Below are 26,827 nucleotides of genomic sequence, written 5' to 3' on the forward strand. Positions count from 1 at the left end.
GCACGGGAGTTTTCCCGATTAGTTTCGTTTTCATAGTTTATCAGCGCAAACTTTCCTTCTTCCTTTCTGATTTAAATGGCATGGTGCGTGAAAATAGAACAGTTCAATCTCGCGTGAGATCGGATAGGACTGGGAATGATTCCTACCTGAAACTCTGGACGACTTCAGAAAGTAATGTGTGCTCTGCCAATAACTTTTTGGGTAGTTCTAGTATATCGCTGAAGTGTCTGATTTCTAGTTATTTGACAATAATAATAATAGAAAATCATAGTTATAGTCACATAAGAGACTAATTCTTGATAAAGTCAACAGTTTACTGAATACAGTTTTTGGTATAGGTAACACATAGGCATATACATTAACAGTATAAGTTGGATTGTTAGAGTAAGATAGATTAAAATTGTAATGGGTAAATTGAGGTAATTGTTTGTAAAACTAGATCAACTATGATTTACTGAACCAGGTTGATTATATGTGTGGAATCAGCAAATAAGTGGATATTTTCCACTCAAATTCTCCTGCTGAAATGGGGGGAGGGGGGAAACACTTAATAACTGGGTCCTAGAAACAAATTTTATAAGTGTGAGCTCGTCAGTAATAGTACAAAGCAATAACACATGCTTGTGTTCAGATATAACTGCCTTACTTCCCAATAGATAATTCTATAACTGGTTTTGACTGGAGACTCTAACAAAAATATATTTGATGGGCTTAAAGCCCTCCTACCCTAATAGGTAGAGTGTAAGTCAATTTCTTGACTTGTGTTTCTACATTTGGGGGAAAACAATATATATTGTAAATGTTAGGCCTCTGCAAGATCTATTCTTAGCATCTCCAAATTACTTTGGGAAAACTTAGAAACTGAATCAATATAGGTGACATAGTTCATTTAATTTAAGTCAGTTTTGTGATCTATTGAGCCAGAGGTGAACAGCCTATGACCCACAATGAAAAAGTCCTCCAAATTCAGACCCACTAATATTTTGTTCCTTAAAAATATTCAGTGATCAAAATGGTTGGCTGGTTTCAGATTTATTTGCAAAATACAGACTTAATATTCCAGTGCTGTCAGATATAATAATGGAAGGCTAACATTCAGAAACTGTGGTGTAAGAGGAAAAGAAAGAGGCAATACTAGGTGGGAGGAGATGAGAGTATAAATAATTTGGGAAATGGCACGTCCAGTATTGTGGACAAGCTTCCAAAAAGTCTTGCTCAGCATACCTTTCTGCAGTATCATTATTGTATCTTCCTAACAGAAGCCCAGAATAAAAGAGCAACCAATGCTACTATAATATGAAAACACAGACAAAAAAAACCTTTAACACAGTGTGGAAAGATATGAAGACAACCTGTTTTAGAATTTAGAACAAACCAAAATAATCCATGGTAGGCTGAAACAATAAAAGGAGGGTAATAGGATGTAGGTAGGGATGCAGAAATATTACCAGAAAGAAGAGAGAGTCAAGCTATTCTCCAAAGTATCTGAAGGCAGGACAAGAAGCAATGGATGGAAACTAATCAAGGAGAGAAGCAAATTTCTTGACAGTGACAACAATTCATCAGTGGAACAACTTGCCTACAGAAGTTGTGAATGACTCAACAGTAGAGGTTTTAAAGAAGAAATTAGACAACCATTTGTCTGAAATAGTATAGTTTCCTGCCTGAGCAAGGGGTTGAACCAGAAGACCTTCAAGATTCCTTCCAACTCTGTTATTCTGTTAAATAGTCCCTTTCAGTCTGACTTCACTGGCTATCTCTCTGTGAGAGCGGCCCATGAGTGTTGATGTAGGGTAATTGTTATTGGTGACATTCAAGGATATTGAGTTCTATGTTCATGCAGTAGAAAATAAACAGAACCTTTTTTCTAGAAAAAAAATTACAAACTTAACTGCATTTAATTATTGACAGAGCATCTGTTCTTTAACTGATTTGCAAAAATAGTTAGGTCTATTCAACACACAGAGTAGGCAAGGTATGCTTTCTAAGTATCTGAATTTGATAAATCATAACATTAAATCAATGGAAGTGGTCTGTACTTCTTAAAAGCTTACACTTCACTAACTTTATTACAAACCCATATTCACCAACCCTGGAATTTATTATGAATTAAGTAAAAATTACTTTTGAACTATCAGGTATATAGAATTGTATGCTAGATTTATAAACATTTTAAGATGTTTTAAATACTTTGCAGATGAGGATATCCTCTCCCTTGGTAAGGATACAATAAAGATAAATTTATACCATAATTGTGAGTGCATTTTGTATCTATCAGCATAAAGTTGCCTGTTGCCTTCAACTGTCTTCAAAATACAAGTAGTCCTCAACTTACAACCACAATTGAGCCCAAAGTTTCTATTGCTGAATAAGGTAGTTATTAAGTAGTTTTGCCCTATAACATTTTTGCCAGTTGTCAAGCAAATCACTGCAGTTCCTATGTGAATCATGTGGTTATTAGGTGACTCTGACTTCCTCAATTGACTTTGATTGTAGGAAGTCAGCTAGGAAGGTTACAAATGGTGATCACATGACCCTGGGACAGTGCAACTTTCATAAACACCAGTTGCAGAGTGCCCAAATGTTCATCTCCTGACCATGGAGATGCTGCAGTGGTAGTGACAAATGATCATAAATCACTTTTTTTCAGTGTTGTAACTGAATGATCACTAAACAATTGGTTGTGTGCAAGGACTACCTGTATTCTTCAAAACATCTTGCATTATCATTTCTTTTTTCAATACCTTGTGACAAAATCAAGCAATAATCATGAAATAACTTATTAACAAGCTAAGAGATTAAGAAGAGTTTGTAGTGATGTCAATGCAGGGGTGTCAAACTGGATTTCTTCGAGGGCTGGATCAGCATTGTAGTTCTCCTCTGTCGGCCAGGTGTGCGGGGGAGATAGGATGGATGCACCCTCCTGTGCTGTTTTCGGCCTGGACGGCTTCCAGCAGCACTTTGCTGGCCAAAACAGGGCCCAGGGGCCTGGCACACATCCCCTTTATGTTGCCAGAGGAACAGCAGGCTGGTCATTTGCTATTTTCAAGCCGGCACCACAGGTCATATTTAAGTACCCTGTGGACCAGATCTGGCCCGCAGGCCTTGAGTTTGACACCCATGCCATAGAAGGATCAAAATCTATAAGATGATAAATGAAGTATTATGTTCAAATAGGCTTCTAAAAAGAATTGGGTAAAGGTCCCAACTTTACAACCACCATCTTTCAGATTTTGACATCTTCCATTTATTGTTGCTGGCAATCCTTTCTGTCTACTTAATACAAGGCAGAGCTGAGACATTCAGGCAGAGAGTTGCAGCATTGTGACCAATGTAATGGAAATATAGTACTGTAGAATGGAGGCACTACTTTTCCCAGTATTGCTAGAGAGATTGGTTGTTTTTTCCCCTTGGATATTACTTAGGTGATGGTTTCATAATGTGGTTGCTGAATTGCATATTACTTTCTTTAAAGGTAACATTGCTTTTAAGTAAAGTTGCACTTCTGGTGGCTTCATGGACATGGCTATGTCATTTTCTTGGCAATAGTACAGAAATGATTTACTGCTTTCTTCTGAGAGTTCTTTCTCCCTAGTCCGGTTTTTCCTGAATGATCCATATACTAATCAGGCCTGACCCCAATTAGTTTCCAAGGCCACATAAAATCAACCATATGCTGCTTCCTGCTGAGGCAAGGCATTGTTTGCATGTCCTTCAGCAGGTATATGACCGTACCTCAGTCTTCCCCATCTTGGAGTTGAATTAGATATCAGAATTCTCAGTCCACATGACTATTGACATTAAAAAAAATTCTGTACATAAAATAGTTTAACACTGAACTGTGTAGAGAAAATGTAATAATTTTCCATTTAAGCTGCTGGTAACTTAATGGATATGTTAATATGGCCATTGGAAGTCCTTTGGGCTGTCCTCTTGTAAAACAGGGGTGTCAAACTCGTGTTGTCATGGCTGGATCACATGACATATCAGGACCTTTTTCCTCCTTTGCTAAACTGGGTGTGGCTGTGGCCAGTGTGTGCATCTGGCCCATGGTCCGGGAGTTTGACAGCCCTTTTCTACAATATTTTTAAAACCTCACTAGTGTAAGAGACATTTTAAAGAGAGCATCCTGGAGTCAGAAAGAGTGATTTGTAATTTTAAGACAGGATCTATAGCAAAAGAGAAACACAGATCAGCAGAAAAAAGATGTTTTACATTTTTTCAATATAAATTTATTTGAATTCAACTATAATGTTTAATATGGAATTGTAGCATTAAATATTAGTATCATAAAGCAACCTTCCTGGAGGAGCCCTTCATAATAATACCAGCATTTTACAGTCACGGGGGGAGTAGGAAACTAGGAAGTTATTTGTGAAGGACTTGATTTCTAAGAAGGTCCCGTGATCAGATAACTATCATTCCAGTCTTGGATTCAGAAGAGACACCGAAAATAGAGTTGCAATTGAAATATGAAGGCATGAAAGAATTTGCTTTCAGTGCAAATGCAATATGAAAACAATATTAAATAACCAATAGGTATGAGACAGCTGCCTCAGGATGCAAGTTTAGGATGTAGTGGAATGGCAATACTGTACTGACTTTTACAGCAAGAGAGATACAGCACTGATAACTGAACATATGTTTGATATGATCTGCCTTTATGCACAGGTATTACATTAAATTAATTGATGGTCTCTAACTTATCTACATGACCACAGAGAAGTACATAAGGTTATCAGATATATGAAGAAAGAAAGGACATGGAGAATTGGACAAATGGGTGGGTGGGCGGAACACACTTATTTCTTGGCATCCCCAACAAAATTGGGGAAAATTATAGTGAAAAAAAAGTATTTAGACCTATATGTGTATGAAATTACTTTTGTCAACATCAGTTTTTTTAATTGCAAGGATGTGCTGGAGCCAATTATTGGCAAAAGTCTTGTATGTAAACAGGGAAGCCTTACTCCCTTCTAGTATTGATGTTACCTAGTTGGATAATGAAGTGTCTGCAAGAAAACAACCAAACTTAGACAACCAAGGAACTCCATAGTTCAACTCTGAGCTACAAATATTCTCTTTTATTAGAACCAAAAGTCTGTAACTAATTAAGATCTTATTAATTTCAGGCAATAGGGAAAGTTGACTCCACAGCACGAATCTACAAATTAAAATCATCAACCTTGTTAACCATTAGCATTCATTAGGGAAGCACTGCCTCATGGTTGAAAAGCTGATCCGGAAGAGATACTCAAAAGGTCTGACAATATTTGATTTTAAGCCTGTGCTTGCTGAATGGAGGGCAGGAGGATAAAAAGACCATGTCTTCCTTTTGCCCAACTCTAATAATCCTAGGTGCTTAAGGATATTGTATACTGAGGGAGAACAATGCCTTATCTTGTTGGTAGATCTAGAGGAAATAAAACTTAAAATACACTGCTTAACACTGTATTAACTAATTTTAAAAAAACCACATTTAATATTTCCCCCACGAGCCATATTAACATGTTTACTTTTTTGATGATTACGTACTGTTCCACCTAAAGGAAATTGGCAATGCTAAACTTTGTTTAGTTTTTTATTCTTTTGTGTATTCTTTTGGGCTGTCAGACTCCTGAATGTGAAAGAACATCAAGTTACGATGGACTTGCAGGGCCGGTGCAACGTATAACATGTTCACACTGGTGTAATGGGACTGAGTGTTTGTTAATATGATTTATTGGTTTAGGGATATTTTCTTTTTTGTCTTCACTGAGCTGTATTATGTTGGGGAGGTGTACTGAGGGAGCTCAACCAATCTCATTGTACATATGTTGTGCACTGACAATAAAGAATTATTGTTGTTATTATTATTATTATTTGGTTAATCGTTGGTGAGATTCACAGCCTTTGGGGCTGGTTGGTAGCTCAACAGCTTGAGTCCTAACCAAGGACCTTATGTTCAAGTCAGGTAAATTTAGAATTTCCAAATAGCAAGGTAGACCTTTGGGTATTGCTCCAAGGGCTCCAATTACAATCGGGACAACACACAATTTCTTTTTCCACAGTCGCTCAACTTCAATTTGCAAGTCCCGGTACTTTGTGATTTTTTCTTGCTGTTTATCTTCAATTCGTTGTTGTTGTTGTTATTATTATCATCATCATCATACTACTAATACTACTATTATTATTGCCAGCCAACTTTAATTGATTCAGCAAATAACGGTTAAACAATCATGGTTTTATCTCAGGCAAAAAAACCAACACCCTCATTGGGATGAGAATTTTGCTGCTTTGCCTCAGGCAACAGGCCTTTCTCGGGCAAAGAGAGACGCCTCGATGGTTCTCATCTTTAAGGGAGATTAAGAGGCGCACCTTCTAGAGTCCTCCCGCTGAGGAAACCATCGGTTCATTCATCCTCTCTTGCTAGCAATCGACACTACACTTCCCAGCTTGCCCCCGGAGGTGCTGCGGTGACGTTACGGGAAGTGATTCACGGGCTCCTTCCGGTAGCGCGCAAGCCCCGAGCGGAGTCGAGGTCCAGTGGAGACTATATCCTGATAAGACAAGATGGCCGGGTTGCCCCGCAGGATCATTAAGGTACCCGCTTTACTTCTCCTCTTGTCTGTTCCCTCTCCTCCCTTTCCTTCCCCTGCGGGCAGCTGGAGGCAGGCCCCGCAGTCGCTCGTGGCCGGGAGAGCCTGGAGCAAATGCTTCGGGGGCGCGGCGTTTCCGGTGAGAGAGACAGGCAGGGGTGTCACTCTGCTGCTACTGCTGCTGCTGCTGCTGCTGCTGCTGCAGGGGGAGGGGGGGCGAGGGACCGGCGGCAGGAGCGGCCACCGCCATTCGAGGCGCGCGCTCTCTTGCTAGCGTGCGCGTAGATGTGCAAAGGAGCGACGGCCGGTGGGTGCGTGACGGATGCAAGGAGCGCCGCGGGCGAGGCCTCGGCACCCCAGGCTGCCGTGAATGAATGGGAATTTCAGGCGGGGAGGCGTGTACGAGCCCCCTCCCTCTCCGGCCGCCACCTCTTCCGGACCTTCACCGCGCGGTCCACCCGCCCCTCAGTCCCGCCTCGCCCTTCCCGCTCCTTGGTTTACTCTGCGGCCGAAGAGGGAGGCGTTTTGATGGGGCAACAGGCTAGAGATGTCTGACCTGGGGCCGGGCCGGCAGGCGGGTGGAAACGGCTCAGCTGAATAAGCCCCAGAGCTCTGATGTGCAGCCTCTATATTCGCCGCCGAAATAATTCTGCTCTTTTCTTTCCGACAAACAGCTAATCCGGGGAGAAGTGAGCGTGCTCTCCCTTCCCACGAGGAGGAAGGAGATGGTCAGTTTAGCGATGACTCATGAGTACCTCCTTAAGGAATTGTGCTTTCACCGCTTGCCAAATTGCCTTGCAGCTCCTTTCCCCACCTCCTGTGTTTTTGTTTGAGTAAATCCAGATTTGGATAGAAGCTAAAATATTTTCATTTGAATGCATGCATCTTATGGCAGATTCTTGATGCCTCTATGTGTGGCATAATTCACTTTCTGCAGAATTTAATGTATAGTTTTAAAATCATGGAATGAAGGTGAATTAACTGTTAAGCACTTGATTTAAAATAAATCCACTTACAAATTGTCAGTCTTCTATATGTATTTTGTCATTTGTAGCATTTTGTTTTGTTTTGAATATTTATCTAAATCTGTTCCAGTGTTAACAGAGCACTTATGAGATCTCTAGCTAAGAGGGGTATAGATGATTTTGCTGAAAGAGATGCATTTCTACTGGTGGATAGGGCCAGAATGGATTCCCCAGAGACCCAATTATGCTGAAGGAAGTAAGGCAGATGATGTATGAGAAGTTACTTCCACCCTTGGCTGGTGGAAGTTGTTCACTTTTCCTTCCTCTTCACAGCTGTTTGATAAATATAATTAGAAATTTAGTAGTATAATTTTACTGGTGGTTATAGGAACTATGCACACACATAATACACACATACAAATGATAATGTACTTTGATAACTTATACTAAAATCTTTAACACATTGCAGTCTTATGGCTTTCTCCAACATGATACATACAATTAATTGGTTTGTATTTTAGAATGGCTTTTCTGGGAAGGATCAGCTTTAGTGATGAAATTCTCTTCATTGCAGTAAAACACCAGTTAAAACTGCAACTGTTTATCAACAGTAAATTTCTTTTAACTGGTAACCTATAAAACTAATTCATAATCTTCAATATTACTAAAGGAGCAACACCAAGCCAAATCTATTTGCTCTAATGTCTTTCCTGTAGCTTGTTGATCATTTTGGAAATGGAATGTTGAAATAAAAAGGCCTTTGAAATGATCAAGCAGGTAAATATCTCTATTATCACAATAATGAAACAACATAATAGTTCTAATCCAAACTGAGAAGCATCAGGGTTGAAAGGGTTGGGTTTTCTTTTTGGTAGATTTGTCTTACTTAATCAAACTATTCATATACAGGTGTTATTTGGAATTACTACATTGGCATTTCAAATTTACATTTAGTTATTAGCCATTGATTATGCAAACCTGCAGATAATTATGTACTATCGTAGATAAATCTTGGAAACAGCTGGAGGAGAAAAATGTCTCCTCACAAAAGGAATGGACCTCTGAGCAACAGCCACCAAATATAGGAATGATTTATTACATTCTTTCTTAGAGAATAGACAAAGATATTTCCTTTAGCACCACCTGGCTCTATGATATAATCCTTGTTCCACTAGGCTCCTAAGTCTGTTGTAATATCTGGGAATGGTGCTGATATGAATAACACTCATTTGGTTCATAAATCCCTGGTACTCAGACTCTGTAAAACTTTCACATTTTAGCAATGGGATCATCCAAGAGAATTCAGCTACCCAGAACCTAGTTGGTTAGTAGCCAAATGTATGGAAATTGAGTGAACATTTTGTTAACCTGCAGTACAATAGCAAAACCATCTAATCCACCCTAGCATTCTAAAGAACTTCTATTTGTGTATACTAGTTGTTCATATTGCAAGCTATATGCAGACAGGTTAAAAATAATATCACCAATATCAGTCTCCATTCGCCAGATCCTGACCTTTCTATAAATTGGGATCTTGCATAAGTATCTGCCTTCCCTTTAGTCCTGTTGCCAGGAATCCTTGAACCTTTCTTGGCATCATCAAGAGATTCCTAAGTGAGAGGGATCCCTGTTAAGATTAACAGCTATCCAGAAGTATCTGTTGTGGGGCTTTCAGCTAGTATTTCAAGTCATAACCTGAGCCCTGATTGAACTCTTATGTGAGTCAGCTTGGAACTCCCTGCATGAAGTAACATTCCTTAGTGCCATAACTTTACACATTGCTCTCTACCAAGAAAAAAAATGTGTGATATCTAGTCAAGCATCATCATCATCATCTCTGTGCCTAGAACAGGGGTGTCAAACTGGCAGTCCGTGGGCCGGATGCATCATGCTCAGGCCATGCCCACCCCAGCTCCCCAAATGGGGAAAATGTCACAAAATGTCATGTGACAGCAATGTGACGCCACGAGTTTGACACCTGTGGTCTAGACCAATTTTCATGACATGAATTTAGTGTTTTATTGGGGTCAGGAAAGTATCTTTTCCTTTCATTCAAATTTGAGGGTTAGTTAAAGAGGCATCAGCACAAATTGGATACCAGATTAATAGTCACAATTTAACTGAGCAGAATAGATAGATCCAGAGTTTTAGATAGCCATGTGTATTTCTTCAAATGTCCCATTTTGGCTATAATTCCTATCTTATCATCATGATCTGCAGATGTATTAAGGATTGCAGCTGACTAGTTTTCAAAAATCAGAACAATCTTGCCCAGGAGGAATTGTGTCAGTTCACCAAAAATGCACTATTTCAATTCCCCTAGGCAGTAATGCTCCCTAGGAGATGTAAAAAAAAGGCATTTTTTTACTGTAGAAACAAGCATCTAGCTCACCCTAGCAAAAGAAAAAAAGGGAAAATATGAATGTACCATGGGCTCCATCAGTATTTATATGTTCTTTAAACTGGCTCATATTTGTTGCTACTTTTCTCAAGTGTTTCTATTTCAATTCTCTTTCTGGCGTCACATTCCCAAAACTAAAAGTAGTGTCAAAATCTTTCATGCCCTACATTGAGAATAAGGAGAAAGATATGATGGAATACTGTGTCTTTGCTGTAAAAATGATCCAGCCAACAAATATATTAGTTTTATGTGTTGGTCTGGACAATTCAAGAGCAAAGGTTAAAGAAGTTGGTTTGTAAACATCTTGAAAACTAAGCGGTAATAATGACCAGAAGTTACAATAATATTTCCAAGGGACTACGGTAGTCTTGCCAAATATCTTTTTTCCCCTTTAGTAGATAATTGGAATGCTTTAAAATGACATATCTTGCTTTCACAAAATTGACAAAATTCAGAAGAGGTAATTGTGGTGCTTTTCATTTAGGAAACAATAATCAATAACCTTGGAATAATTATTAATTACAAATAATATTGTGGGCGTTTTGATATGTCTACAGAAAAAGGCAAATGCAGTTTTAGGTTGAATCAACAGAATTATATCCTTCAAATTACAGGAATAATAGTTCTCTTTATTCTGTTTTGGTTGGATCTGCTTTGACTTGACTTACAACAGTTCATTTAGTGACCAAAGTTACAATGAAAAAAGTGCCTTATGACAATTTTTCACACTTATGACTGTTGTAGCATCCCCATGGTCACGTGATTTACATTAAGATGCTTCACAACTGATTCACATTTATGACAGTTTCAGGGTCCCAGAGTCACTTGATTCCTTTTTGTGACCACCTGAGAAGGTCAATGGGGAAACCAGATTCACTTAACAACTGCAGTGATTCATTTAACAAGTCTGGAAAGAAAAGTCGTGAAATGGGGCAAAACTCCCTTAATGCATTTCTCACTTAACATAAATTTTGGGCTCAATTGTGGTTGTAAATTGATAAGTACTTGTACTGCATGGTTTGCCGTGCTCTAAAAAAGTTTCAGAAAAAGTAGAACAGATTCAGAGGAGGAATAATCGAAGGACTAGAACAAAGTTTTGTGAAAAGAGGTTGAAAAAAATATATATTTTGTAATAGAAAATTGGGGTGGCTATGACAAAGAATAATGAATGTAAACTACAGGATAGCAAATTCCCATTAAATATTACAAGAAAAAATGCAGTTGTTTGGAACTAATTATACAAAGAAGTGTTGGATTTGCCCTATATTCAGTATGTTCAAATATAATCTATATAACTGATGGGACTTATTTAATTGGGATTTTAGGATGGGCTTGATGGCCACTTAATATTGTATGACTGTCAGATAATGTGCTGTTAAAATTTTCCAGAACTCTTGCATATTTATAATGACAAACTTTTTTTCTGATTTTTACTGCTATATTCTCACTGTGACAGTGCACTGCAGTACAATCATTTCTGGACCAGTAACAGTTTGTACATTTGTTCTGTACCACTGGCAGCAATTTAATGCCTGCATCAATAAAGTAACAAAAGTGCTTTTGAAAAATTGGTTCTATAAATATGATTCGGTATGTTAAATTGGAAGTTTTAAAGAAGTGGTCTTCAGGTGTCTTTATCCTTTTTTATAATAGATATAGTATTTTTATAAATATATATCTAGAATCTTTGGATTCATTAACAATTGTTTTATCTGATATTATATTTTAAATTGATAGGCTATATTATGCCTTCCACATATTATTTATCCAGTTTCTAACAAGCTTAACTAGGATGGCCAATATTAAGAGAGAATGGGAACTTCACTAACATTTGGAGATAATAAACATTTCCTAATCTGTAGGTAGCTTCTTAACTTTTATTTTAAATCTCTGATCAGATTATTTGTTAAATAATGTGTATGAAATAAATAATATAGATATGACAAAATAAGTTTTAAGATGCCTCAAACATCACTATGCTACAATCAGAATAAGACAATTGATTGATAATATTGACACATATTTCAATAAATAGAAAATATTATTTTCAGATATTTTTCTGAATGTATTAGGAGGAACTCCAGTAACTGGAAATGCTTCAGTGACTCTAAAGATATGCAGAACTAAGAATCAGACAGAATTAAAGGAGATGTAAAAAGAACTAATGATTGATCAGGAAATAAGATCTGCAGCTGTGACTACCATGTATGACAGTATTTGATAATCAAGTTCTTGACTCCTGACTGAGATCTAATAATAGTTCTTTAAAAATTACAAAGAGGCATGGAAAGAAGAGATCAAGTGACAAATGGTGGTGAGAAAGACTAAAGGATTATATTAGGTAGTTAAAAGGTATTTTTGTCCATGGAGTTCTAACATAGATAGTTAATGTCCACAGATTCGGATATTAAATAAATATAGTATAATAATGGTAAAAGCCTTCATTAGGGATTACCTTGGAATAAGAATGCAAGAAAAAATATTTTTTCATTCTTACTGCATCTGCAAGGCTGGCAGCCTTTTCAAAATGACCTGATCTGTGTAAAATGGTGCTAAGGCCACGTGAAGGCTCTGAGTTGAACTCTGGATATCAAGTTGTATGAAGTTGACTAAGGCACAATCTGGCTTGGTTATCACTTGTCTTGAGAAAATAGACCAGGCCATGTCGTATATGCAGGTCCCTTACAGTTGATTAAGGTTACTTAGGACTTAGGACTTAATCTTCGTAAATGTCAACGTCCATAAGGCAGTGACCGTTGCATTGTGAAGGCCAGGGGCAGGACGTCACGGATTACAGCACGCCATTGCTTCCGATTTAGGGCGGCTTGTTGGGCATCGGTTATTGAAAAATGGAGTGTTTGAAGATCGTGAGCCACTTGGGATATCCACGTTTTCTTTGGGGCATTTCGTGCGATTTTCCACCCATCCGGTCGCAGCGAGTTAATCGATCGGTAAGGTAATTATTGATTGATTGATTAAGGTTGTCTGGGAGACAATATATAATTAAATCCAGATAATGGTGAACCCATTTCTGAGGGAGGAAGGGGTCCTGCCAACTCCTAAAGAAGCAGTAATCCTTTCCCTCAATGAACCATTGCTGGTCTAATGGTCCTGGACAATTTTCATTCTGTCTGTAATCTTCCTATTATAGCGAAAGTGCTGAGACGATAGCTGAGTTGCAAGGTGAAGGTGGCTAATTTTAAATTGGTGAAAGCAAGTTAATCTTGCTTTTCGATAAAGATTCAGACCTGGATAACGAGTTAGGTTTGATCACATTTGTTGGTAATTTTTCAAAAGACTGGAGTGGAAAAATACATTTATCCAGGTCTTCCTGGATCTCTCAGTAGTTTGATACCCTCAATTATATCTTCTGGACTAGTTTTAGTGGGCAGCATGTTATTGTGGCAGTTCTCCTCCTGGGGTAGTTTCAGTTAGTGGGGAGAAAAATCTAGTTCTAGACCCTATCCCCACTCCTATTTTATACCTACATCAAGCCACTGCTTAATATCATTGGTCAGCATGGTATTAGGTACTTACTTGTACTTGACGCCTCTTCACCCATCGTGAGTATAGGCGACTTCCATGGAAATTTGACGCCACTGTTTTCGGTCCTGGGCTAGGGTTGTCAGGTGGTGCAGCCAGGAATGGATACGGCGATCCATGGAAGCTGTTTTGGCTGGATATACCCAAGGGGATGCCAGTCCCAAGGGTCGACAGAGCCCGATTGGTGGGAACGGGGGGCACCACGTGAAGGCCGGGTTGTCGTTTGATAGTTGAGAGGCTTTGCAATAGTATTATCAATATTATTGATAATGGTATTAGGTATTATCAATATGCTGGTTATACAACTATACATTGCTATCCTGGGCCAATCAACTGCTCAAGGTTCTCACAATATCTAGGATATGGGGATCCGGATGAGGAAAAACAGGATCTGGGTTGTCGACTCCTATCCCCTTATTTGGGGACATTCCGTCTTTAGTACTGAATGAGATAACGCTCCCTAGAGAAACCAGTGCACAACCTGGGGTCCTTTTGGACTTTTCCACTTGCAGAACAGTGGTCAGGAGGTCCATTGCACAAATCCATTTTGTGCACCAATTGGGCTGCCCAGAGTTATTTTACATGAGATGGCTGGCATATAAAATAAATACGTTTGGATTAATATCCATGGTCACTTGTGCCTTGGTGACCTTCCATTTGAATTCTTGCAGTGCTCTGTTCATGGGTGTGTCTTTGAATACTATTTAGAAGCTATCACTGTTCCAGAATGCAGTAGTGTAGGCAGTTAGAGGCACATCATGGTGCACTCATGTAACTTCATTCCTTTGTAAGATGCACTGGCTTCCACTAGGCTCCTGGGTACAACTTAGGATTCTAGTGATAAAAGCCCTTTTAGGCAAAGGACCAGCTTATCCCCTTATCTTTGGTTGTTTCTGCTGTCACATAAAATCTATAGATGTTTATATGCTCCATGAAATAGTGCCATCTCTTGGGACCCAGGAGATATGCATTTTCCTTGGCAGCTCCTATATTACACATCCCCCCCCGCAAGATTTGTATTCCTTGACCATTTTGGCCAGGTGTTGAATAAGTCTATTCTGTAAGATATTGGCATTTATTGGAGTATGGGTTTTTAAATTATTTTTGTTTTGATTATTTGCCGATTCTACCCTAAATTAAGGGATTATAGGGTCATAAAAAGAGAGAGTGTTGGGGAGGAGCCAACGTTGCGACGATATGCTCATGCGATCTCGATGCTCTGAGACCGCAGCCAATACTTTTGCCACTGGGTGGTCCACATGGACCTAAACCATCCCGAAGAGACGATGTACAGGAAGAATACGTCTTGCGGATCTCAGGGATATCGCAAGATCCCTGAAAGAAGCAAGAGAAGTTCTTCAAGCCGGCGAAAAAAATCCAGCCATGACTGACAAAGTCGGGGCGGCTCCAAAACGGAAGGATACGGAAAGAGAAAGTGTTTCTAGCTGGTGAGGAACTTTTATTGTTTTAAAAAGCGACTGCCTGTAAAAACTTAAAAATTAATTTAAGTTGAAGAATAGAAAAATCAAGCGGCGGAATTAAATTTGGAATGGTTTTGGACAGTGGCTATCTTACTTTTTAAATGCTATCTTCATGGATGGAATTTATGCAAGCCTTTTGAAATGGTTGGATTAAGTTTTCTTCTTCTACTTTTTCTTTATTGTTCTCTGTAACTTATAGACTAAAGTCTTCCTCTTTCATTGCTGTGGGTATTTTTCTAATTCATTTTAAGATTGGACTCTTTTTTCTAACTTGAAATACAAAAAAGATACAAAAGGAAACTTTTTAACAATGTTACCGCTGCTTGGAGGCTGGGAGGTTTTGTTGATCGGAGCTTTGTGTATTGAAAACGGAACACTTTTTTTCTTCTTCACGGATTGTTTTGACTTGGCATCACAAGGTTTTACTGCTTGGCTACAGAGAGTGATAAGAAGGGAAGCACACAGATGTCCCTTTGAAGTATATTTCTAATCAGAAAAAGTGGAAGCAACGTTTTTTGTGAATTTATGCTTTAATTTTATTAACCTTCCAAGCTAGAGCAGCTGTGTTTGTTAGAATGGCACAACTTCAAAAGAAAATAGAAGTCTCAAATTTGTAAAAGATACTTTCAGAAATACAGAAATTATCAAATATATATGAAAGAATAGAGAAAAAACTGGAATACTTAAAGCACATAACAATAAAATATGATGAAAAAATTGAGGATGTTTATCAAATGCAAAACGGGGTGATTGAAACTCAAAAAATCAAAGTGGAAAATGAATATAAAGAGATTAAACCTGCTGATATTTATGGTAATTGGTTTGTTCCTGAAAATGGAAAGAATGGAATATTGAAAGAAGAATTAAATGGGGAGGAAATCTATTCCAGAGGGCAAGATACAGAGGAAGAAAAAACTAAATAATCTATGGACTTAAAGAAATTCTATTAGCAAAAGCATTGATAACACTGCTGACAATCAAAGATAAACTGAATAAAGAAACAGAAAGAGGGCATCAAGATTATATGAGAGATCTTACAAGCAAGGAATTGCTAAGAGAAGTCTATACAAAGCTGATCAAGAAGATAATTAGAAGATTGGCACCACAAATGGCAAAAGATATGAGACTGTTTTGTTATTGGAAAGATACAGGTTGATAGATGGAAGAATATAATTTAAAACTAGTTAAACTTAGTGAAATTTATTGATAATAGATATAGCTTAAATAAATAACTGATAATGTTACTAATGTATAGAATGTGTAGTGTTATGATGAGTATAATTGGATATGAATATTGAATGGTACCCATGTAAGGAAAATTAGCAATCCCTTTGGATTATACAATAATAATAATAATAATAATAATAATAATAATAATAATAATAATAATAATAATTAATAATAATAGAAGAACTAAGTTAGATACAATTAAATTTTTTATTATTAGGGGGAAATGTTATGATTTTGGTATATTTTATGATGAAGGACGCTTAAACAATTATAGTCAAATGAAAATGGAGATATAATGATGGTGACATGTATAAATATAAGTTAATATGAATTATGTTTGTTGACTGTGGAAGAGATGCATGAAAGTTTTTTTTGTAACCAACTGATACACTTTCTATAGCGTGTAAAGAAGGATGCTGTATTTGTTTTAAATTTTTTAAAAAAATATTTAAAAAAGAGTGTTTTTTAGTGTTTAGCTCTTTTTAAACTTGATGTTAACTGCCCAAATCTCTGGATTTGATGGACATAGAAATATATTAAATAATAATAAAAAATAAACAGCTTGTATTCTGAACCACATAGGACTGGACTTGAGAAAATACTATGAGAATAATAAGATACTTGTAGAATGACCAATCTTCTTAGGTAAAGAAAAGGATTTATCTTAGTTTCCGATGGCACTCAGTAAAAGAAAAGGACACAATGTCTTGATTCAGACACTGTACTAAACCAAATAAGGTTTGTTTACTCTGATACAGCATGTTATAAGAATCTAGTCAGAAATGGCTTGGTAAATGAGCCATAGTTAAAGAAACCAAAGAAACTCCCCCTTAATGGGTGAACTCAGAAACTTGTGCATGAGTTAAGGAAAAGGAAGGGAAGAAAAGGAAAGACAAACCATCTTAGTGGGAATTCCTGTGAAAAAGAGTGTAGTGCATTGGAGCATTTAAGGTATTTTAATCTTAATGATGTGATGTGGCCTCAGAATGGTCATGGATGCCCATGCACCATCAGAATGTCCTTATAAATGTATCTTTTCTTAGGGCATTATAACATTCATGCAACTCAGGAAAATACACATTTTAGTTAGGGTGGTATATCTGCCTCAGAACATCTTGTAATACTATGTGGATAGCTCTATAATTTAAATGTGTTATTTCCATGGAATCGCACAATTACTCTGTGCACTCAGGAGGAGATGCAGTTTCTTTAAGGAGGCATTGACAAATACATCTATTTTGTATTCTATCTTTGTGGCTCCGAATCTGAATTATGCCATATACCTATTAATCTTAATGTATTTCTTTAAGAGGTTGAAATGTGTTGCATATACTTAGTATATTAACAGTATGTAAGTGTATAAATTGTGTAGCAAGTACAAGTGCTGTATTCAACTAGTTGCAATGGTCAAAGAGGCTGTAGATCTCTTTCCTCTGATAGTAAAAAAACAAAACTGGATTCAGGTATCTTAAGATAAAATATCCATTTGGTTTAAAATAAACACTTTTTCACTGTTAGATACAGATCAGTTTTCTCTAATGAAATTGAAGCAGAGAAATTAAAACATAAACTTTTTTCTTTAATAAAAGAATATTTTACTTTGCAAACCAAGAAATTATTTGTGAATCTCAGGGAAGAGATGTAGTTCTTTCAGACACAAGCATGGAAAAATACAATACTGTAAATGAGGTGGCATTATGCTTCATAACACTACTAAATCTTTATTGTCATGTAGAGTTTATCTATCTATCTATCTATCTATCTATCTATCTATCTATCTATCTATCTATCTATCTATCATCTGTATAGACACTATTAAACAAATAAATAGCTTGTTTTATTTATTTTGTTTAGCAAAATCAGTTTCTATGCTTTCTCAAAGTATATCTGAAAACTTACAGATATCAGCAAATGGAAATTTTATAAATTTAAACAAATTTTCAACTCAGTATTTTTTTTTCAAATAGATCTTTTTTCAAATAGATCTGGAAGTACATAAGAAATTTGAGGACATACTGGTGCCTGATTTGTCAAACAAACTAAAGGTTTTTTTTATGAAGCAGTTTTTATATTTAGCCATGCATGTTAAAAATAGTTTTGTTAGTACTGTATTAGAAGGTGGTTCTGATTATTTCTTCTGTTAATCAGGCGAGTAAAAGCAGGATAGCACTAACTAGTGTTTTTCAATTTCATCTAGTGTGGTAGAAAACTCATTTCCAAAATAACAACAACTGGATAATGTGCAAGCAATCATGTTATTAGTTCCAAGACTTTCAGGTTTCAGTGAGTCACTAGCCTCATGCCCCCAGATGAACCCAGAGCAAGAGCTGCAAGGTTACATGGGTCTTATATAGAATGTTGATCAAGGACAATTTGAGCAGGTGTTTACAGCAGCAGAAGACCTCAAATATAGAAAAAAAAGGTTGTTCAATTTTTGTTTGTTGTTCAATTTTTCAAAAAAGTTGGACCCAAAGAAAGACAACAGCATTAAGAAAAGCTGTGATAGTTGAGCTGAGCCAAGATTTTAGTAGTTATTCCAACAAACTACCCTGCATTTACAGTGGAAGAGGGAAGAGATAAGGAAATTGCAGCATTTATCCTTGAATCGTGTCATTTCAAGGCATGAACTCTTACCAACAACTGCTGTGTTGCTGTTTTTTCTTCTTTCAGGAAACCCAGCGTTTGCTGGCAGAACCTGTTCCTGGCATAAAGGCAGAACCAGATGAGAGCAATGCACGTTATTTTCATGTGGTCATTGCAGGGCCACAGGATTCCCCCTTTGAGGGTGGGACATTTAAACTTGAACTATTCCTTCCAGAAGAATATCCAATGGCAGCTCCGAAAGTACGTTTCATGACCAAAATTTATCATCCTAATGTAGACAAATTGGGAAGAATATGTTTAGATATTTTGAAAGGTAAGCATTTTGGAATCATTATTACAATGATAGCTTCTTTTAGCAGATTGTGAAGATATTCAGAAATTATTTCAGTGATTTCCCAAGTTGGGAGGTGTGGGAGAAAGAGTGTTTTTATTAGAAATGCTGTTGAGTACCCTCTCACTTGCTTCCTCAGATAAATGGTCTCCAGCTTTGCAGATCCGTACAGTTCTGCTATCAATCCAGGCTTTGTTAAGTGCACCCAACCCAGATGATCCACTAGCAAATGATGTAGCTGAGCAGTGGAAGACCAATGAAGTCCAAGCCATAGAAACAGGTGTTGTATCTTCATTCTAGGCCTAGTACCTCTCTTCAAGATACCTACCTACCTATCTATCTACCTACCTACCACCACCATCCCCCTTTCTCTTTCTGATGTGGGTGATTTGAAGAAAATATGGCCCTTGCCTGTGTTTCACATTGGTTTTCTTTTGCTTTTGCTTTATAAACATTTTTAGATTATAGATATGCATGCAAGCAGTTAACTTTTTTAAATGAAGGACTAATATCTGGTTAAGCATAATTTCTACCTACCGTACCCTCCATTGCTGAAGTTTACTTTCCAGCTAGTTTGTTAAGGTTACTTGAATAAGCATATTGTGTATACCAGAAAAAAAACATTAGATAAATTATTCTTCCAAATGGTATGCTTTAGTGTCACAAATGAGACACACTGATCACTACTAATTATGATAAATACTACATAACAGATAGTAGTTATCACATGAGCCGAGGTGGCGCAGTGGTTAAATGCAGCACTGCAGGCTACTTCAGCTGACTGCAGTTCTGCAGTTTGGCTGTTCAAATCTCACCGGCTCAGGGTTGGCTCAGCCTTCCATCCTTCCGAGGTGGGTAAAATGAGGACCCGGATTGTTGTTGGGGGCAATATGCTGACTCTGTAAACCTCTTAGAGAGGGCTGAAAGCCCTATGAAGCGGTATATAAGTCTAACTGCTATTGCTATTGCTATTGCTATGCTTAATGTCAATATGGAAAAGCCACTATCAAGTCATAAAAAAGGAAACCCATGGCACAAATATAGATAGAATACTGTAACAGATTTTCAGAAAAATCAAATAAGTGGAGCAAAGGGAATATATTTAAATTTCAGTGTCTCTTACTTTTTTGACTAATAATCTTTTTTCCTTTCTTTTTACAGCCAGAGCATGGACTAGGCTATATGCCATGAATAATATTTAAAATGTGCTCTAAATTAGTGTGCATCACTTTTTCCTGTTCTACCAAGACCTCTTCCTTTTTTTTTTTGTTTTCACGTAATGGACAGAGTCTTAGAAAACTTTACAGAATAAAAACCCAGACATCAGTTCTTTGGTGATTTAAATGCACATTAGCAAATCTGTGTCTTGTCCTAATTCACTCCTGTTCTGCATGAGCAGAGGCTAGAAGTATCATCAGGATTGTTTGTGAAATTGTTTAAAAGCAGTAGCACATCTCTGCTTTTAATGATTTTTTCCCATCATGAGTTAAGTGTAAGCACTGTGAATGAAAGTAGTCAGGGTTAGCTGCAGGGGTTTTCGTTCTAATTGTGTGGGCTCTTCCTCCCTTTTTTATGGTGATGCTAATTGCATTGGTTAAAGCAGCTAACCAGTTATATTCTAGCCAAGTCTAACTTAGCTGTAGCTGGACAAGCTTGGTTGTTTGAAAAAAAATGGGAACATTAAACATCCATTCACTAATAATATTGTGATTCTGCTGTCAAGTGTAAAAATCTTCCTTTCAAGAAAAAGCTTGTGACCATTTTGTATGGCTTGTCTGGAAAATCTTCTGTAAATCTTATGTTTTAGTAAAATATTTTGTTATTCTATTTTGCCTTTGTACAGTTTGTTTTAATGTGTTCTTTTTCCCCTTTTCAATTGTGACAATCGCTTTTTAAAAAAAAACAAAGCTGGATTGAAACTGTCTGATTTCATCAACCTAAAAGCTGTAGTATAATTTTGGATTTTTTCCCCAACTTGTATTAATGCCTTACTAGTGTTCATAATATTTTTTGTTTTTGTGTTTTTTAAAAGCCTTTGATAATGTAGTAGCTTATCAGAGACTTAAATAGGTTAGATGCATCATTGATGTTATGTACATGCAGTGTAAAGTACCACTAAAGCAGGAAGCTAGCAAAACAAACAGCAATTTTGGGTGTGTATGTAACTTGTCTGTCTTGTGTTAAGTATTATCGGGTATCAGACTATACATTTAAAGATAATTTGCATCTTTAAAAAATGATCCTGTGCATAGAATTAAATCCTACATTATGGTGAATTGAGATCTTTACAGCTAGCTTTGTTAAATCTGGTTTTATCTACAATCCTTACATTACTGTGGTTTTGCTCCATTTCTTAATTTGGAATATAGAATTTTTTTTAAAAAAAGCCATCATGTTAAGATGCAAAAAAACTTCCACAGGGGCATATTTTGACCACATTTCTCACTTCCACACTTCATGGAAACTTCCTTTTCTTACCCTATGTCTTTGCCTTGACTATCTTCTCATCTTTGTGCTTTCAGTGTGGCCAATGTAATGCCAGTTGCCAGGGACAATATCTGTCTTGTAGTTCAGGGGACAGTATTGAGATCCATAATTTTCCCATCATACCTGTACTAGTATCATCTGGGATTTCTATATAGAATATGGTGTATGTATTGTGCTCTTATGTAAGATAAATATCTATTAAACTCACATTTTCAACAGACAAATGTTTTTAGTGATGGTATTGTCCCCCGAGTTGATTGCATTATAGCATAATAAAAATATTCATATATTTTAGCAAAAGAGATTATCTTAAAACGGTTTCTCTAAAAGCTGGCATTAAAGCCATCTTAAAGTTATATATATATATTATATATATAATCTTACAATCTTTACAGATATAAATTCTTCCATATTTTGTTGATAAACATAAGCCATACATATCTGTAGTATAGTGTAATTCTAAAACTATTAGTGAAATGCATGTCTGATTTTGACAGTGCCTACTATCAAATACATTTTGCTTTAACTTGTGGTTGGATGATAAATAATATATAATACTTTTGTTTAGTTGGATATTCACATAACATATGTCTTTGTATTGTGTATTTTGACATCCCCTTTGGCATTTTTCTGATATTCAAAATACTTCTGCTGTGGATTTACACTGCTCTTCATTTATTTAAAGCATTCTTAATGGCTGAATGTTTGGTTATTACATTACTTACATTCTAAGATATAACCACTAAACTATATTTATTAGAAAAACAAAATGCTATAAATAAAATTTGTCTTTAAAATCCCAGAAGCATTTTGACCTTAAATTAATTGTGAAAAATGGTTAATCAGCATCCTTAATTTTCAAATGTATTGCATAATCCAGCCAGACTTAATTATGGGTTTTATTTGAAATGTTTATAGACTGATATCAGGCATTTGCTTGCAGAACGTGCCACTAAATTCTTCTCTAAATGCATAGGCAAACTGGCTTAAGTATATTCTGTTGAATTAAATGGGACTTAAAATACTTTACATTATGCTCCCCTCCCTTTTCTTGCTTGTAATGAAATGCTATATCTGTATTCAGGTAAGTGAATATTATTGTGCGTGTGTGTGTGTGTATTCTGAATATTATGCAGAGATATATACATTGCCACCAAAAAACTATGTAGAAATGTATATACAGACATCTTTTTAAAATAGAGGATAAGAGCTGCTTCAAATTTTATGACTTGTATGTTATATATTGAACTCAAACATTCTATAGGGACAACATAAATTCCCCCCCAAAAGCCTCTTGTGAATTCTACCTCTAAATGTTGACAAGTGAGGTTTCAAAAAGCATAGATTATTTTATTTTAAATCTGAATCTCATTTTATATCATCAAAAATTGCCAGGCATAAAAGACTATACACGAAGGTTCAGTTGAACTGATTTATTGCTAAAAACCCTTTGCGCAGGAATAGTCTCAACTAATGGTCACCACCTGGTTAGAGTTAAATAAGGGTCAACAGCACTCAAGGGGGTGGGTGGATTTAAGTTGCTTGTGGCTAAGTAGGAATTGTAGGCTGATCCCCCTTTTTGAATACTTTATTTGGCCAAGTGTGGTTAGACACACAAGGAATTTGTCTTCAATATAGAAGCATTCAGTGTACTTGCAAAGCAACAGAGAGAACAATAAGAACTTAGACTTAGAATAACTTTATTGTCACTTTGAATGTACACTAATCAACATACATTAAAATGAAATTTCATTGCATACAACTCTCAAAGGGTCTCCACCAATATACACTACTGTACATAAACATAATAAAATAAATACAAAATTATGCACATACTCATATATTATATGACATAGAGAAATAACAGTAACAACACCAACATTAATAGCAATTGTAATAATTGATTGCACTCAGTAGAACTTGATAACTTGGATCAAAAGACAAGAAAAATAATGACAACGTACCATGCTATGCACCCAAAAAATGATATTGTTCGATTGCACTTGCCCAGATCTCAGGGTTGCAGAGGACTCTTACAAGTGAAACAAACTGGAAGAGGAAAAACATGGCTTAGATGACTACATAAAAAAGGAAAAGAACCTCTGTTGAAGGAGGTGAACAAGGAAAACCTCTTGAAAATCGCTAGATTGAAAGCAGAATATTGAAAAGAAACAATTGAGCATCGAATTTCTAACTGGAAAAAGAAGTCTATGGACAGTCAATACCTGAAGGCCATTGAAGGAAAAGTAGATACAAAGCTAATATGGAGATGATTGAGATCAGTGGTGCTAAAGAAAGAAACTGAAGGCTTCATTTTGGCTTCCCAAGAACAAGCCCTGTAGACCAATTCCATGAAAGCAAAAATTAAACATGTCAGTAAAAACAGCATATGCTACTTATGCAACAAGAGAGATGAAACCGTGGATTACCTTATCAGTGGCTGCAGCAAAATCTGACAAATCTGTTTATCTACAATGTCATGATTGAGTTGCCAAAATCATATACTACAAGCTTTGCCAGGAGTTTGCCAGCAAAACAGAAACAATTAGAAAAAAATAATGAAATACCGTGATCTGCAAATTAAAGTTGAGTGATTGTGAAGAAAGAAAACAACTGTTGTACCAATAGTAATAGGAGCTGTTGATCAATATCCAATGGGTTGCCTAGATGCATGGAAATGTTGATCTTTTCACGCCTGTATATTCTGACTGCAAAAAAACACCTTACTCAAACTGCCTATATGCTCACACATTATTTTAACAGCTCTTAGGTTCTTGGTTAGGACTTGAACTATTTTTACCAGTCCCAGACTGTAAATTGAAGATTAAATCTTTAATAAATAATAATAGTAGTAATAGCAATAGTAATAATAATATTTATGATGATAATAATATTTTAAAATTGTATAAAATACATCAACAAATTGCAGCTTCCTTCAGTAACACCAGAACTGCAAAAACGGCGCTGTTCGGAACATCTTATATTTTAAGAAGGTACTTGGTTGATACCTAGGACGCTGGCAGCAACCCGTATCAACCATTAGCACCAGTCAATGGCATTTGTGATGCATTTTTGAATGTTCAGTTGGCTGAATTTCATGTTTAATGAATAACGTGTATAATAATATAATAGTAATGATACCTAGGATTGCTGGCAGCAACCTGTATCAACCACCAGAGCCAGTCAATGATATTTATAATACATTTTTAAATGTTTAGTTGAGTTTCATATTTAATGAATAAGTTTATAATAATAATAAATAATACATATAAAAGGGGAAAGAAGATAATTTTCACTCCGTGTCCAGGTTCTGCCTTTCCTTCTCTTACAAAAAATCAAATCCACTCTTTAAAGTCCAGAAATATACTGTAGTTGGAGGTATTTGCAATTTATCTCTTTACGTTTATTAAATGAATAAGGTAATATCTGTTATCAAATTGTACTGTGTTTTTCCTCTTTTGTCTATCCAAATTTATATGCAAAGTTCAATTATTTATTTATAAGTAGTTCAAATCTGGATACATCTGAACTGAGTTCTCTGTTGGTGTTATGCCTGATGAGAAGGATTTGATGATTCCATCATCTACAAATAGGCTCTACAAATTTGAAAAACTTAATGTTTATTTTAAGACAGTGAATTTTAAGCAAAAAGATTGAGCCCTTCACTGAATTGGGTGTGTTCCATATTGTGATTGCAAAAACAAACAATATTTCCATTCAATCCAATAAACAGTTATGAATTATAAGATTAAATTAAAATTATCATCTCTACTAAGCCATTCCCATACTTGCAATACTTGAGAAATGGAACTCCCTGAAGACACAGCGTAGTACAACACAACACACACACATACACACACACACACATGCTTTGCATGAATAAAGTTTTTAGCTGACAAATAAACAATATTTTGACTATAAAGTGTAATTATGCCCTAAGGAAAATGAGGATTGGATGTTTTTAAAAGCTTATTTCTAGTGCATTGTGGTTATTATAAATGGTCTGATTTAGTTAAATCATGGTTTATATGCATAATGTGCATTCCTACCATTTTATGATTATTTTAAAATGCCTGATAGGATCTGTTTGACATTTTTGCCTGTAATGTTATGACATTGAAATAAAAGGAAGAGTGATGATTCATTGTACAGTGAACTTTTCATTGGAGAATCCCCCTCTGAAAAATAAGGCTGGCATTATCACATTGATTTTTGTTTCTTTTGCACAAATATTTAAAAATGTAGCAAACAGTTGGAAATTTGACAAATGTTGGACATGCCAAAGGAAGAGAGAGATTAATTTATTCACACCAACCTCTTAAGCTGTCAAGAGCAGGGCTTTAAAATGACTGTAACTCCCTCTGATGCTTCTGTCAAAAGTACACTCTCCAACTAAAGAGAGAAGCCATGTTGGCATTAGCAATTCACCATATGCCCTTTTCTTGTGCCCTCCCAAATAGGCAAATTAGAATGCCAGCCTAGCCCCAAGTTTAAGCAGCAGGTTTCCTTGATAGAAGCTGGCTCCTATGCTTTCTACTTGGCATTTCTGTTGGAAGAAATGGCTTAGTTCATCAGGGAAATCAGCTGTTTTAAGGTCAGGCCTTTCTATGAACAGTTGGTAAAAGTTTAGTAGTTTTTATATAACACTTCTTTTTGTGTTGCTTTCTGTTATCGGCTTGCGTTTACCTTTTCCCCTTGCCTTTCCCTGTTAAAACCTTTATACTCATCTAGCAGGAAGTGAAAATATTATCTGGTAAGGCTTACTCCCAAGAAGGCTGGGTTTTCCCTTCATACACATATATGTGAAAGAAATATCAATCACCTTTTTAATCAGTTGAAGAATCATGACCTGTTTATAGTAGTAATTCACTGGGATTCATATTTAATGACTATTTTATGGTTGGCAACATAAAATACACTTGATTTGTTGGAAGCCACAATTTGATTTGATGCTGAAACGTGTGATTTGTCATTATTACTCAGACCAGTTTTGTTGTATTTGAAACTAAAGTTTGTACATAAATCAATTTAAATGATAACAAAGGGTTGTAACTTGTGGTACCATGATTGGATTTTCTACTGGATTCTGAAGCATTTAAAGTTGTGAAGACCCTCTTGTGTAAATTCAGATTGTTATCCCTCTTACCATATTTGCTTTCAGTTTGAAAAAGGATTAAGGTTCAGAATGTTCTGTGGGAAGTCTGTTA

At 36.3% G+C, this 26,827-nt stretch overlaps 1 protein-coding gene across 1 annotated transcript; it reads left to right on the plus strand.

Annotated features, from left to right (window-relative positions):
- Positions 1-6,452: 6,452 nt before the first annotated feature.
- UBE2N (ubiquitin conjugating enzyme E2 N) lies at positions 6,453-20,960 on the plus strand. Its single transcript, XM_087723353.1, has 4 exons — positions 6,453-6,582; positions 18,869-19,115; positions 19,273-19,413; positions 20,295-20,960. Exons 1-4 carry the CDS (start codon positions 6,553-6,555, stop codon positions 20,333-20,335), a joined length of 459 nt encoding a protein of 152 aa, XP_087579479.1. The 5' UTR covers positions 6,453-6,552; the 3' UTR covers positions 20,336-20,960.
- The last annotated feature ends 5,867 nt before the right edge of the window (positions 20,961-26,827 follow it).

This window comes from Thamnophis sirtalis, unplaced genomic scaffold (genome assembly GCF_051295495.1).
Source record: "Thamnophis sirtalis isolate CommonGarterSnake01/CBP01778 unplaced genomic scaffold, rThaSir2_p1.2 scaffold_9, whole genome shotgun sequence".
NCBI classification, from domain to species: Eukaryota; Metazoa; Chordata; class Lepidosauria; order Squamata; family Natricidae; genus Thamnophis; species Thamnophis sirtalis.

What these genes read in the sequence shown, in the direction of transcription:
- UBE2N (XM_087723353.1), top strand. Translation starts at nt 6,553, where the DNA reads ATGGCCGGGTTGCCCCGCAGGATCATTAAG. An exon ending in TGCCCCGCAGGATCATTAAG is followed by an intron (nt 6,583 to 18,868) that starts GTACCCGCTTTA and finishes TTCTTCTTTCAG; the next exon opens with GAAACCCAGCGTTTGCTGGC. An exon ending in AGTCCAAGCCATAGAAACAG is followed by an intron (nt 19,414 to 20,294) that starts GTGTTGTATCTT and finishes TTCTTTTTACAG; the next exon opens with CCAGAGCATGGACTAGGCTA.